This window comes from Trypanosoma theileri, assembly GCF_002087225.1.
Source record: "Trypanosoma theileri isolate Edinburgh chromosome Unknown TM35_Tth_2_V1, whole genome shotgun sequence".
Lineage (NCBI taxonomy): Eukaryota > Euglenozoa > Kinetoplastea > Trypanosomatida > Trypanosomatidae > Trypanosoma > Trypanosoma theileri.
The window spans coordinates 928,837-942,016 of record NW_021639844.1 but is presented as its reverse complement, the minus strand read 5'-3'; the positions used below and the strand labels follow the sequence as shown (position 1 = coordinate 942,016).

At 37.8% G+C, this 13,180-nt stretch overlaps 5 protein-coding genes across 5 annotated transcripts; all 5 read left to right on the top strand.

The window, feature by feature from the left end:
- Positions 1 to 1,422: 1,422 nt before the first annotated feature.
- TM35_000024500 (uncharacterized protein) lies at positions 1,423 to 4,782 on the top strand (the record flags this gene model as incomplete). The annotated part of the gene is made up of 1 exon (XM_029021768.1): positions 1,423 to 4,782. The coding sequence occupies one exon, from the start codon at positions 1,423 to 1,425 to the stop codon at positions 4,780 to 4,782; it is 3,360 nt and encodes a 1,119-aa protein (XP_028887190.1).
- Positions 4,783 to 5,464: 682 nt separating this feature from the next.
- Positions 5,465 to 6,583, top strand: TM35_000024490 (protein kinase; the record flags this gene model as incomplete). Its single annotated transcript, XM_029021767.1, has 1 exon — positions 5,465 to 6,583. One exon carries the CDS (start codon positions 5,465 to 5,467, stop codon positions 6,581 to 6,583), a length of 1,119 nt encoding a protein of 372 aa, XP_028887189.1.
- Positions 6,584 to 7,889: 1,306 nt separating this feature from the next.
- On the top strand, positions 7,890 to 10,547 carry TM35_000024480 (putative ATP-dependent DEAD/H RNA helicase; the record flags this gene model as incomplete). The annotated part of the gene is made up of 1 exon (XM_029021766.1): positions 7,890 to 10,547. One exon carries the CDS (start codon positions 7,890 to 7,892, stop codon positions 10,545 to 10,547), a length of 2,658 nt encoding a protein of 885 aa, XP_028887188.1.
- A 375-nt stretch (positions 10,548 to 10,922) lies between these two features.
- Positions 10,923 to 11,708, top strand: TM35_000024470 (NU1 protein; the record flags this gene model as incomplete). Its single annotated transcript, XM_029021765.1, has 1 exon — positions 10,923 to 11,708. One exon carries the CDS (start codon positions 10,923 to 10,925, stop codon positions 11,706 to 11,708), a length of 786 nt encoding a protein of 261 aa, XP_028887187.1.
- Positions 11,709 to 12,333: 625 nt separating this feature from the next.
- On the top strand, positions 12,334 to 13,080 carry TM35_000024460 (eukaryotic translation initiation factor 6 (eIF-6); the record flags this gene model as incomplete). Its single annotated transcript, XM_029021764.1, has 1 exon — positions 12,334 to 13,080. One exon carries the CDS (start codon positions 12,334 to 12,336, stop codon positions 13,078 to 13,080), a length of 747 nt encoding a protein of 248 aa, XP_028887186.1.
- Between the last annotated feature and the right edge of the window lie 100 nt (positions 13,081 to 13,180).

The following is a 13,180-nucleotide window of genomic DNA, read 5'->3' as shown; positions in this document are numbered from 1 at the left end:
TTTTTTTTTTTTTTTAAGAATCTTTGAACGATCGTAATGAAATGTTTTTTTTTTCTTCTTGTTGTTATTGTTGTTTCTTTTTTCTTTTGTTCTCATTATCTACAGAATATCTCTGCGTTATCCACATGTTTGGATCTCTTTTTCTATTGCTTCTTGCTGTACATTTACGGTTTAGAGATGGGATGACAGGAGAGTGCTGAGGGATGAAGAGGATGAAGTATAGGGCGGCGTAGTTAAGATAATAATAAAAGAACAATAGTAAGAAAGGAATAAAATTAACTCTTACTACTTTCAGACCCTACACAAAATTCTTTTCTTTCTTTTCTTGGCTCCCTTCCTCTGTTGACCCCTGTAAAGTATAGGAATGCATGGAGGGGGGCCATTCTGAAAATATAATAAAAAAAAATACTTATACAAATATTATCTATGCCGTTGCATGTGTAAGTGAATCGCCGTGATCTATCGCCAGATGTTCTTATTTGTTAAGAAGATGTCGAGTGAATGGAGAAACAGCGTAGACTGATTCATTAAGAAAGTGTATGTGTAAAAATACACTGATGTATTTATGGATAATATATGTTTTCCTTTTATTCTTTTTGTTTCTTTCTTTTAGTCTTCTTGTTTGTAAACCAATGGCCTGCGAGCCATAGGTACACTGAAGAAATGAAATCACGAAGGAGGATAAAGATGAGAGAACTGTAGAGAATAATTGAACAAAGTATTTTATTTATTTTTCTTTCTTCTCTTTTGTTCTTTTTTTTTTCTTTTTTTTTTCGTGCCGCTGTATAGGGGGCAGCTGCTTGTTGCAGCGGCATATTTTGTTTGTTGCTCAATTCCTTGCTTTACACAATATGTGTATTTTCATTTTTTTTTTTTGAGAAGTATGATAAGAATGAGAGGTGCAAAAGAAGAAAAAAAAAAACGGGAAAGGAGCACTTGGGGATATATGAGAGACCTTTGGAGTGTGGTGAGACACAAATAGTTTGGTATCAAGTTAATATTGTCTTTTTTATGTGTTTCTCTGCTCTTCACTGTATTTGTCTCCTTCAATATTTATGAATCACAATGAAAAAAAGAAAAAAAAACATTGTTGTGTATTTTGAAAATGTGCTGTCTTTTTTCTCTATTTCCTTTCCTTTGACTGTATATGCATTCGCGATTATGTGGTTTTAAAGCTGACTGATCATTCGCATTGCTTCAAATGAGAACTCTTTGTTATTACAGTCATATTTTTCTTTTTCTTTCTGTATATATATATATATATATATGTGGAGAGAAAAAAGAGATGTATGTATGTAATATATGTGTGTTCGTTTGAGTCTTTTTGGTATTTCTCTTTCTTTCTTGTTTCTTTTTTTTTTGCTGCCATATAAGTTGTCCTTTCTTCTTCTGTATATTATAGAGCTCTGCATAGAAGTGTAAATGAGCATAGAGGGCGATGCTGCGGTGCGGTCCATCGCAGTTCTGTTGCCCCCCGGTGTGTATGGCGCCACACCAGCAGTGCCCGATAAATCCAACATCTCAACAACAAGTGCTGCTGCCCCTGTTGGCATGGACTCTCTGCAGGGATCATCTGCGGTGTTGGCTTCATCCTCTGTGGATCGATTTGATAAACACCGACGACTGCGCCGTGCGATGGCGGCGAAAGAGGCAACATTAATGGAACTCACGCGACTTCTTGTGAATAGTATGGAACCTCAACAAAGAGTGAAAGGTAGTAGTAATAGTAATAGTAGTGGTGAACCGGCTAATACGGCGGGTGGAGGTAGTGAAAAAGAGTCACATGGTGAGATGGACAAGACTGTGAATACTACATCTACTCCCGCTCCTATTCATACTTCTACAGAGGCGGAAGTGAAATATCTTCGAGAGGAGAATAAACGATTAAGAATTCGTGAGGCCACTCGTGCGAAGGAACAGGCGAAACTAGAATCCCTTGTTTACGATCTTCGTCGAGAGTTGGAAACTGCTGGGGAGACTCTGCGTGATCAGACAGCTGCAATGAAATGTGTAGGCAAAGAGGTAGCACGAATGGGTCCATATCGAATGATTAAAACACAGCGTGAACAACAGGTAAAGTATGTTCCTCCAGAAACTCTTGAGGAAAAGAGTAGTGTTGTGGATTCGTCTGAGTTACAATCTCTTAAAGAAAAGGTGAAAAGTCTTCAGAGTAATCTAGCAAAAGAACAGAAACGTCGTGAGCATTTTGAAAGACGTTGTGCGGAGTTGCAGGCAATATCATTACGATATAAGTTGACTGAATTACGCAGAACTGTAGAAGGTGATAATGAAGAGAACGTTGATATTTCTTTACAAGGTGCTACTGTTAATGATAATGATAATGATGGTAATAGTATTGCTTCGGCCTCTACTGCTGCAGGTGGTGGTGAAGAAGAAGAAAGAAGAATCTCGAGAAAGGGAAAAGTAACTGAGTCTTTAGAAAAACCTGTAAGTTCAAATGGTGATGGTGTTATGAAAACTATTCAATCTATAGAAGAAACATACCGTAGTGCACGTCGCAGATGGAGTCGTCAAGAAAAAGAGTTTAAACGTTATATGCAAATACTTGAGTCTACAATATCGCGAATGGAACGAAATATGCCATCAGGTAAACTTAACACAGCATCACTTTTTAACGTGACACTTCAACTAGTATCTTGTGAAGGGTTATTAAATAGACGAAACAATGGCATTGGGTGTATTGACCCTTACGTTGTACTTTACAGCCCAATTGGTGAAAAGGCTTTAGAGACACTCCCACGCGAAGATACTGTTTCTCCGCAGTTTGATGAAGGAGGGGATGTTGTGACCCTTAAGATGGTTCAAGGTTCTCCTTGGTATGTTCTTGTTGAGGTTTACTCACGAGGACTAAACAATGTACGGCTCTTCTTGGGAGAAGCAAAAATTCCAGTTGAATTATTATTATCGGATGGAGTCATAATGGGAAAAGAAAGACAACACGTGGTGAAACTTCGTCCGCGGGATCGTGAACCAGATGGAGAGATTGTAAAGTCTGCACATCGTTTAGGACAAGTGGTGTTTCGAGTAACAGCAACAGTAGTGGATGCTATTCCTCTTCATAGGATTTCTCGTCGAGCTGTACGCTTTTCAGGGCGATTGATTTCACCCCAACAAGATGGTGAAGTGCCTGGTTCTGCAGAGTATTTATCGGAAAAGATAAAAAATTACAATCCTCCTCTTTTAGTTCCTAGTAATAATACTATAACTATTCGAGTAGTGAAAGCGAAAGATATTCTTAAAGGCGAGTCTGGAATGAATTTTAATCCTTTCGTAGTTATTTATGACCTTTCTGGTAGTAAAGAGTTACTACGTACTCCAGTGGCTGTGGGTACCAATAATCCTTCATGGGATAATTCTATTCAGGCAAGTCTTACGCTTACTACTGGAACCCTACAAGAGGGTATTATTTTTCGTCTAAATAATTATAATAGGGATGGAAAGGAAGAGTTTCTTGGAGAGGCATACTTTTCAAGAGAAGAGATGTATTCTGGTAAAGAGTGGCATGAATTAACTCTTCGTCCTCGCAAAGACGAGATGTTAATGTATATACGAGAAAACCAAAATCGACTTGGTAAATTGCTTATCCAGTGTATACAGGAGAATAAAGGGAATAAAAATATCCTTCAAAACAAGGAACTACATTCAACAATAGAGCCCATTCGTAAAATCCTTGGACATACAGAGTCCTCCAAAATAGTTCAGGATGAATCCAGTACAAATTATAGTAAGAATGTATTACAACCTTTACCGATTCAAATATATGTGGAGGCTTGTAAAGGTCTTCATGGTTATTACAGAGAAGGAAAAGTATATGTGCGTGTTGTAGTACCGAATTCTACTTCTTTTATTACACCTGTTTTGCCTTGTATATCAACTCTTTCCTGGAGTAAAGCTGAGGGTTCTACAGTAGCGATGTTGCATCCACTACAATCTGGAGTTATTGAATTTCATGTTATTGAAAAAGGTAATCAAGAAGGAGAAAATGAACGTCCACTTGGTTATGCACAGTTTTCTGTTCTGGATCTTTTCCGTGGAGGATTTGGTAAGAAGGAGTTATTACTTACTGCATCTCCACATACAACAGAGATACCAGTTTGTGAAAATTCCAATAATCTTGGCAGTGTGGTGATTTCCTTTTTACTCCTCAGTGAAGAACCATTAACTGGGTCGCCGCGACAGGTGTGTGCCGCTACAAATGACTCGAATGAGAATAACAGGAAGAAGGAGGAAGAGAAGAAAAAAGAAGAAAAAAATGAGAAACCAGAAAAGAAAAAGGATGAAAATGAGGAGGAGGAGAAGGAGGAGGAGAAAACAATTTCAAAGGGAACTTTAGGAGATCCACAGGTTCCATCGTCTCCAACTTCATTACAAATGCGTATTTATGTGAAAGAAGGTCATGATCTTTTAGACTGTGATCACTCTATGTTTAATGTGCTGGGATTGACGAATCCACGGGTTATGGTGTGGGTTGGACCTGACCATGTCTTCACAGTCTCTGAAAAACCGAATACGGTGAACCCCAAATGGACCCAAGAAGAGGGGGAAGTTCTCGTTTGTGCTCAGTCAAGTCAGATCATTAGATTTGAGGTACAAGATGTGGATGTTGCGGGATTTGATTCGATGGGTTGTGCCACTATCCATGCCTCTGAAATTATTGCATCACCTGGAGAGCACAGTTTACCAGTGATATTAGATGGGAAACAATATGGGATATTGGATGTTGTTTTTACATTGAATGAGAGTGGCACCAACCAAAACTAATTCAGTTTCACTCTTTCCCTCTCCTTGAATACGAAGAAGAAAGAAAAGAAAAAAAAAAGGATTGTTACTTTATTCTGTTTTTTTTTTTTTTTTTCTCTTTCTTTTTGAGGTTTTTCCATAGACGCACTATGATCATCATTTCATACCACGAGAAGTTAAGATACGTTTTTTTCTTTTTTTTTTGAATAGAGGTGATTGCCGCTTTTATATACATAGAGAGAGAGAGAGAGTGGGAAAGAAAGATATAGAGAAAGATATAGAAGGAGAAGGAAGTGCATATTGAGAAATAAGTAATTGCGAGGCCTGCCGTGGTATTTAGTGAAGATGAAAAACATTGTATGGGGTAAGTTTGAAGGAGAAGGGGTTGGGTGGGAGTGGGTTGTGCTTTATTTTCTTGTTGCGATAATATTTCTCAGATAGATTTTTTAGTTTGTAATTTTTTATTTTTTTCTTAATTTTCTTTATTTATTTTTTCCTTTATTAACTCAGCTTACTTACTTTACTATTCTATTTTTTTTTTTTTTCTTAAGTGGTTGATATTTTTTATTTTTTTTTCATCTTTCCATAACTCTTTTTATTTATTTCTTGTGTTCCAGCAGCGTTTGTAGACTCCACGGGAGGGCGGTTCTCTTGCAAGTAATTTGCCTTCCTCCTTTCCCTTCTCTCCTCTGCAGGTCGGAGTATGGCAGGACTGAAGATCAATCTAGAGGAGCTGGAGAGCGATGATGACGGCACGGCAAGAATAGCCCACGACGAGATTCACCTTGGCGAACTCACAGTTTCTTCCGAGGGACTCACAACGTCTATGGGTTACAAATACGGACTTTCACCTGAGGATGTAGAACTTAGTGCTACTGGTTTTTTGGGTCAGGGCAGTAGTGGGTCTGTTCGACGAGCAACACATCGCAAGACTGGAAAGACTATAGCTTTGAAGGAGATAAAGATCACAAGTCAGGTACATTTACAGGAGATAAGAAGAGAATTAGAAACACTTCACCGAGATTGTAGTACTTCACCTTATTTGGTGGAATTCTATGGTGCTTTCTGTCATGAAGGTTCTGTTTTTATAGCTATGGAGTGTATGGATGGTAGTTTAGATAATGTAATAAAACCTGTTCCTTTGGAGGTATTGGTAAGTGTTACACGTAGTATTCTTCGTGGACTTTGTTATTTACACAAAAAGCGACATCTTATACACCGCGATTTAAAGCCTAGTAATATTCTTTACAGTTATGATGGGCGTATAAAAATATCGGATTTTGGTGTAAGTTCCTCTTTAGAATGTACCCGTGGAGATGCGCATAGTTTTGTTGGGACATTAGTTTATATGAGTCCTGAGAGATTGAAAGGTGAAGCCTACTCACTCTCAGTGGATATATGGTCACTTGGTCTTGTTATTGCTGAACTTGCACTAGGAAGATGTCCTTTTAATGATAGTTTAGCTCGTAATAATAGTTCAACTGAAGCTTGTTTTTGGATACTACTACAACATTTATCCAGTGATGATCCGGTGATGACTTTTCCACCAACAATGGATGCATCTTTAGCAGATTTAATTTCTCGATGTATTCAAAAAGACAAGGAGAAACGCGCTACATGTGAAGAATTACTACAACACCCATTTATTACCCAACAAGATGAAAAAAATGATCGATATCTTATTCAACAGTGGCTTTCCACAATGAAGACAAAGAAAGAAGTCACTTCCCCAACAAACAGGTCTAGCAAACCTGCAACGTCAAGACCAACATCAGATGCACCATTGAATCTCGATGATGAGCTCCACAAACTGCTTCAGTGAGTCATACCCTCTTCCTTCACAGCGAAAAAAAAAAAAAAAGAAAAAAGAAAAGAAAGAAAAAAAGAAAAAGAAATGAAAGAAAAAAGAAACAAAAATGAAAGAAAAGAGTAAAAAGTAAAAAAGAAAAAGAAAAAAGAAAAAAAGAGAAAGAGAAGAAAATAAAAAGAAGAAGGAAATAATAATAATAAAGAAGGAGAACACGGAGACCTTTGTAGCGAAATGAAATAAAACAGAAAACAAAGGGATGATGATGATGAATGACATTTCATCAATGAATAGTAGTAGAGGTTTATGAAGGGAGTTGGACACGTGGAACTCCCGGCGTCTTAACTTTTCCCTGTACTCTTTGGAAAAGTGAAAAAAGAAACGAAAAAAAGAATGAGACGCTTGATGTGAACACTCCTTTCTCATTCCTTCCTTTTACTTTCTTTTATCTATTGTGATTATATTATTATTATTATTATTATTATTATTATTGTTATTATTCTACTGGGTTTTGGTTGCGTTGCTGATCTTTTGATCGTTTCTTTACTCAAATCTACAAGCCTATTCCTCTTCTTTTTTTTGTTTTGTTTTGTTTTCTTTCATCTGCAATTCTTCGTTTCTGCATGAACGGGTTTTGTGATACTGTTTCGTTTCGAGGGTTTCTGTTTCTCTTTCTCTCTCCTTTTTCTTCTTTTTCTTTCTTTCTTTCTTCTTTTTCTCCATTTCCTGTAGAGAAAATGGGGATGCAGGAGAATGTGGTATACTTCTTCAATTAGGGAAGATGCCAGGTGAAATTTGGCTCTTCGTTTCTCTTTTTCTTTCTTCTTTGTTTTTTTTTTTCTTCTTTGTTTTTCTTTTTTTTTTTTTTCTTTATAATTCAATGAAAGTTTGACGTTTGTTATTATTGGTAATTATTACAAATTACTATAATAGTGATAATAAATAATATTAATGGTTATTGTTAGAATGGTGGTGATGATGATAATGGAAATGTGATATTTCTCTACTTGCCCATTTTACTATATAAAGAGTTTTTTTCTTCTTTGAAGTTATGGAACCCCTTTTTTTGTTAAATAAAAGACCATGAGTAAAGTCATCTTATACTTCTTTGTCTTTCTGATGGGTAATTTCTTTTCTTTTCTTTCTTTTTTCTTCCCTTTTTTTTTCTTTCATCTGTAGAGAGAAATACAGAAGGAGGGACATTTATAATTCTTTCTCTTTCTTCTAATAGCAGAACTGCAGAAGAAGTGTGAAGATACACAAATATATAAATATATATATATTTATATATATATTTATATTTATAGATATATACATCACAATGAATGCAGATGAGATACGCAAGGCGCAACAGGCCTCACGAGATGCCTATCTGCGCAAACAGGCGTTAAAGCGAGAAAAGGCCGCATCCGCTGTATTGCAAGAGAAACTTGCAGAGATTGAAGCTGGTGTCATTCCACAGTCTCTAACAGAAATTGAGTTGTTGACGAAACGTGCAAAGGAGGTACAAATAGCCGCACAGTTGCAAAGTACAGCACAGATGCGACAGGAACGTATTGATCAGGATGGTCCTGTATCCAAACACCAATCTGAACAAGAACGGGATGTTGTAAATACACTTGATAATAAATCAGAGCTTTTATTTCAAGAGGGAATACCACCAAGTTTTAAAGAAGAAAATCATAATTATGTGGAAATGGATAAATCTGTAATTAATGAACGTATTGAAAAGCATGCATTTGTTGAGGAAAAAACAGAAGATCAAATTAAACAAGAACGAGCAGAAGCATTACAAAATCAACAATCTCGTCTTCAAGAACAAAGACGTTCACTTCCTATTTATCAAGTACGTGATACACTTATTAAACTTATAAAAAATAATTCTGTAGTGGTAATTGTAGGTGAAACAGGTTCTGGTAAAACTACTCAATTACTTCAGTATTTATATGAAGAAGGTTTTCATGAAAATCTACTACCACTAAATACAGAAACTCCTATAGAAGAAAGTAATTCTAAAGATAAAAGTACTATACAAGAAGAAACTCCTATAAAACGATTAATTTGTACTCAACCAAGGCGTATTGCCGCTATGAGTGTTGCCGAGCGTGTTGCTCAAGAGATGGGAACACGTTGTGGAAGTATTACGGGATATAAAGTACGTTTTGATGATCGTTCAGGTCCATTAACACGTGTTCTATTTGTAACAGATGGTATGATGTTAAAAGAACTTGTAAATGATCCAGATCTTCATAGTGTTGCGGCTATTATGGTGGATGAAGCTCATGAACGTTCTCTCAATACAGATATTCTTCTTGGTTTATTAAAAGATATTATAAGACGTAATAAACAGTTACGTGTAATTGTCGCTAGTGCGACTATTAATGCAGATAAATTTAGTAATTTTTTTAATGGTGCACCTATTTTTACAGTAACTGGACGTACATTCCCTGTTGAAGTCTCATACCTCACAGAACCCGTTGCCGATTATGTGAAGGCCAGTGCTGAATCTGTTCTTTTACTACATGCGACTAAACCTCTTCCAGGTGATATTCTCGTCTTTTTACCTGGACAAGATGATATTGAGAATTGTGCGGCGGCTATTCGTGAAGGTATAGCGAATGCTGGAGGACAATTACGTCCTTTACTAGTACTACCAATCTATTCTTCTCTTCCACCATGGGAACAGAAACGTATTTATGAAGCTCCTCCACCAAATACTAGAAAAGTTGTAATTGCTACTAATATTGCAGAAACATCTATTACTATTGATGGAGTTGTATATGTGGTGGATTGTGGATTATGTAAACAAGATTATTATAATCATCGAGCCATGGTAGAGGAATTACGTGTATTACCCATTTCTCAAGCTAGTGCTACTCAACGAGCAGGACGAGCTGGTCGAACCCAAAAAGGAGATTGTTATCGATTATATACAGCATATACTTTTCGAAATGAATTTCCACAAGAAACCGTTCCAGAAATTTTACGTTGCTCTATGAGTTCTGTTGTTTTGCAGTTGAAAGCCCTTGGTATCAATAATTTACTCCAATTTGAATTTATTGATGCCCCTTCTACAGCTTCATTGGAACGAGCTTTAGATCATTTATATCTTTTAGGAGCAATGAAACAAGATGGACGATTAACACTTACAGGTCGACGGATGGCGGAATTCCCAATGGATCCATCATTAAGTAAATGTATTATTCGGGCAAATGCATTAGGTTGTCTACGGCATATGTCTATAGCTGTAGCGATGCTTACATTAGATTCTATTTTTGTCACCACACGTGATTCTAAAGAACGTATTGCGATGTTAAGTGCGAGAGATAAACTCTTCTCTGCGGGGAATGGTGATGTTGTGGGATATGTACGATTGATGGAAGAATGGTTACGTGCAGGACCGTTAATGCAAGAGTTCTGTCAAACACATTCTGTTAACGCCAAATCTCTTCTCCGAGCTCGAGATGTATTAGATCAAATACTAAAGACATGTGAACGTGTAGGTTTTGAATTACCCAGTAGTACAGAAGATGTTTCACTCTCTCTTGAGACTTTTACAAAGGCATTACTTTCGGGATTTTTTATGAATGTCTCAAAACTGAATATTGACAGACGAACCTATTTAATAGTTCGTCCAATAGATTCAACTGTAAGTCGTAATCATGGCAACCATACGAATTCCTCTTTAAATGGTGAAGAAGTGGCAACGGCTGAATTACATCCATCTAGTTATCTCTTCCGTTCGGGAATGGCCCAACAAGAAGAGAAGAATAAAGAAGATGCGCTTCTTTCAACTGCACCAGTTCTACGCGAGAGACCACAACTTGTGGTTTTCACACAATTACGGTGCACAACAAAGCGGTATATGATGCATGTTACTGCTGTTCCATCTGCAGAGTGGGTACTGGCGGCAGCACCTGTGAACTACTTTACAAAGGAAGAGTTGGAGGCGAATCTGCGAAAGCGTACACATGATTAATGAATGGAAAGAGGGATAAAGAATGTGGGAAAAAGTAAAAAAAAAAAAAAAAGAGAAAGTGTGTGGATATTCTCTCATTCGTTTGTTTCTTCTTTTCATTTTTTTTTTCTTTTGCGTTTCCTCTTTTTCATTCTTCTTGTTTTTGTTTATATATATATATACATATACAATTATATATACATTTACACATTCTTTCGTTTCTCTTTTTTTGTTTTTCTCTTGTAATTTCTTTTTATTTTGTGTGTTTTAATTTTAATCTATTTATTTCGTACTGTAATATCTTTTTTTCTTTTTCTTTTTCTTTTTCTTTTTCTTTTTCTTTTATTTTTCATAGGAACAGGCGGTTGTGGGTTTTGACCTGCACCGCTGTGGTGAATGCTTCGCCGTTCGCTGCGGTGTTGGATGCTGCAGCTGCACTCCATGCCCACCCCAAACCCATTCTGTTATCAATTTCACATTCCATCGCAGACGTATGAGAACTTTATTCCAAACGGGCAGACATGTGAAGTCTCGCATCGTGGATTGGCGTGGGTGCATCCACTCAGCAATGGAATGTTTGAACAGTACGGCAAAGAAGTCGCCAGTTTATTTATTGCCCCACGACATCTCTCTATTACAGTCTATCAACACATAGAGTGGGATAAAATTGAATGGAGTCTTAGTTCCTTTATAGGCCATTATCTGGTGTTTAATAATACCTGTGTACCCCCTGCAGAGGAGTATACACTTTTAGAAGATGATCTTATCACACACGAAGATGATTCGGAAGTACTGCAGTGTATTAAAGAATTACTGCGAGAACAAGTCCGTCCAATGGTGCAGCGAGATGGTGGAGATGTGAAATTGCTGAACTTTAATCCCGTCACTGGTGTTGTATCACTTGCCATGCTTGGCGCATGCCGTACGTGTCCCTCTTCGCAAAATACACTCAAGGATGGAATTGCGCGTGTCCTTAGACACTTCGTGCCGGAAGTAAAGGATGTAGTGGAAGCAAAAGGACACGCATTTTATGAAAAGTATGAATTACTGTTTAATTCAGAGGAATCACTTCGTCGTGAGGCGGCACGAGTAGATAATGTACGTCGTCGAAATATGCATACCATGTTAACATCATCATTATTCTCATATGAGGCACTTCACGAACCTGATGGTGATGAATGATGACGTTTCTTCTTCTTTTCGTTTATTATTCCCTCTCTCTTTCTCTTTCTCTTTCTCTTTCTGCTGTTGTATCTCTATTGAAGGAAACAGAGTGGGGAGAGGGGAAGGAAAGGTACTTGGAGTTGAGTTGAGGGGTGAGTAAAGGTGATGCCGTGTGGAGACTTTTCGGATTTGGTTCATTTACAAATGAAATGTTGATTCCTTTCTTTTATCGTTTTCTCTCTTTCTATATCTCTATTTATTTATGTATTTCCTCCGGTGCATTTCCTTTCATTCTGAACTTTCTTCCCATATGTGTATTTGTTTTCCTTCTTTGTTGATACGTTTGTTATATGTATTCTATTTTTTTCTTTTTAATTTGTTTCTCTATTTCTTTTATCTGCGCTGTCTTTTTTTTTTTTTTTATTAGTTTCTACTATTTTTTTTTTTTTTTTAACGATCTGCTCTCACTTTTACAGAGAGACGTGGAAAAAAAAAAAAGGAAAATAGAAAAGAGAGAAAAACTTAGTGGAGGTTTATAACATACATCCCAAAGAATTAAAAAAAAAAAAAAACACCCAAGGATATAAACAAGTAAACACATTAAATAAGAAAGAAGAAAGAAAAAAAAGAAAAACAAGCAAACATGACACTTCGTACACGCTTTGAGAGCTCTGATGATGTTGGTGTGTTTGCCCGCCTGACAAACGCCTATTGCCTCGTGACTGCCGGTTCCTCGCAGAACTTCTACTCCGTGTTTGAACAGGAGCTCGCCAGTCACATTCCTGTGATCTACACATCCATCGGCGGCTCTCGCGTTGTTGGCCGCCTCACCTGCGGCAACCGCCACGGCCTCGTCGTGCCCTCCATCACGACCGACCAGGAACTGCAGCACCTGCGCAACTCCCTCCCCGACAGCGTGAAGGTGCAGCGCGTGGAGGAGCGACTCAGTGCGCTCGGCAACTGCGTCGTGTGCAACGATCACGTCGCCCTCATCCACACAGATCTCAGCAGGGAAACAGAAGAGGTGATTCGCGACACTCTGCAAGTGCAGACATTCCGCACTTCCATTGCAGAAAACGCGTTAGTTGGAACGTACGCCGTAGCGACGAATAAGGGTTGCATGGTACATCCCAAAACACCAGCGCAAGATATGGATGAAATTGCCTCACTCCTGCAAGTTCCCGTTGTGGCAGGTACAATCAATCGCGGTAGTGCTGCTGTTGGATCTGGTCTCGTGGTAAACGACTGGGCGGCTTTCTGTGGATTAAACACAACAGCTACAGAGATCACCGTGGTGGAGCGTATCTTCCAACTTCGTAGAGATCTTGGTGGAGATGAACCAAACTTGTTGCAACAGTTACGTGACACTCTGGTAGATGAACTCGCTTAGTGGATGAATGAGTGGGGTAGACAGCGAAGAATACGAAATGAGTATTAACCACCAGAACCTCTCTGTCATTTCTTTTTTTTGTTTTGTTTTTTTTTTTTTT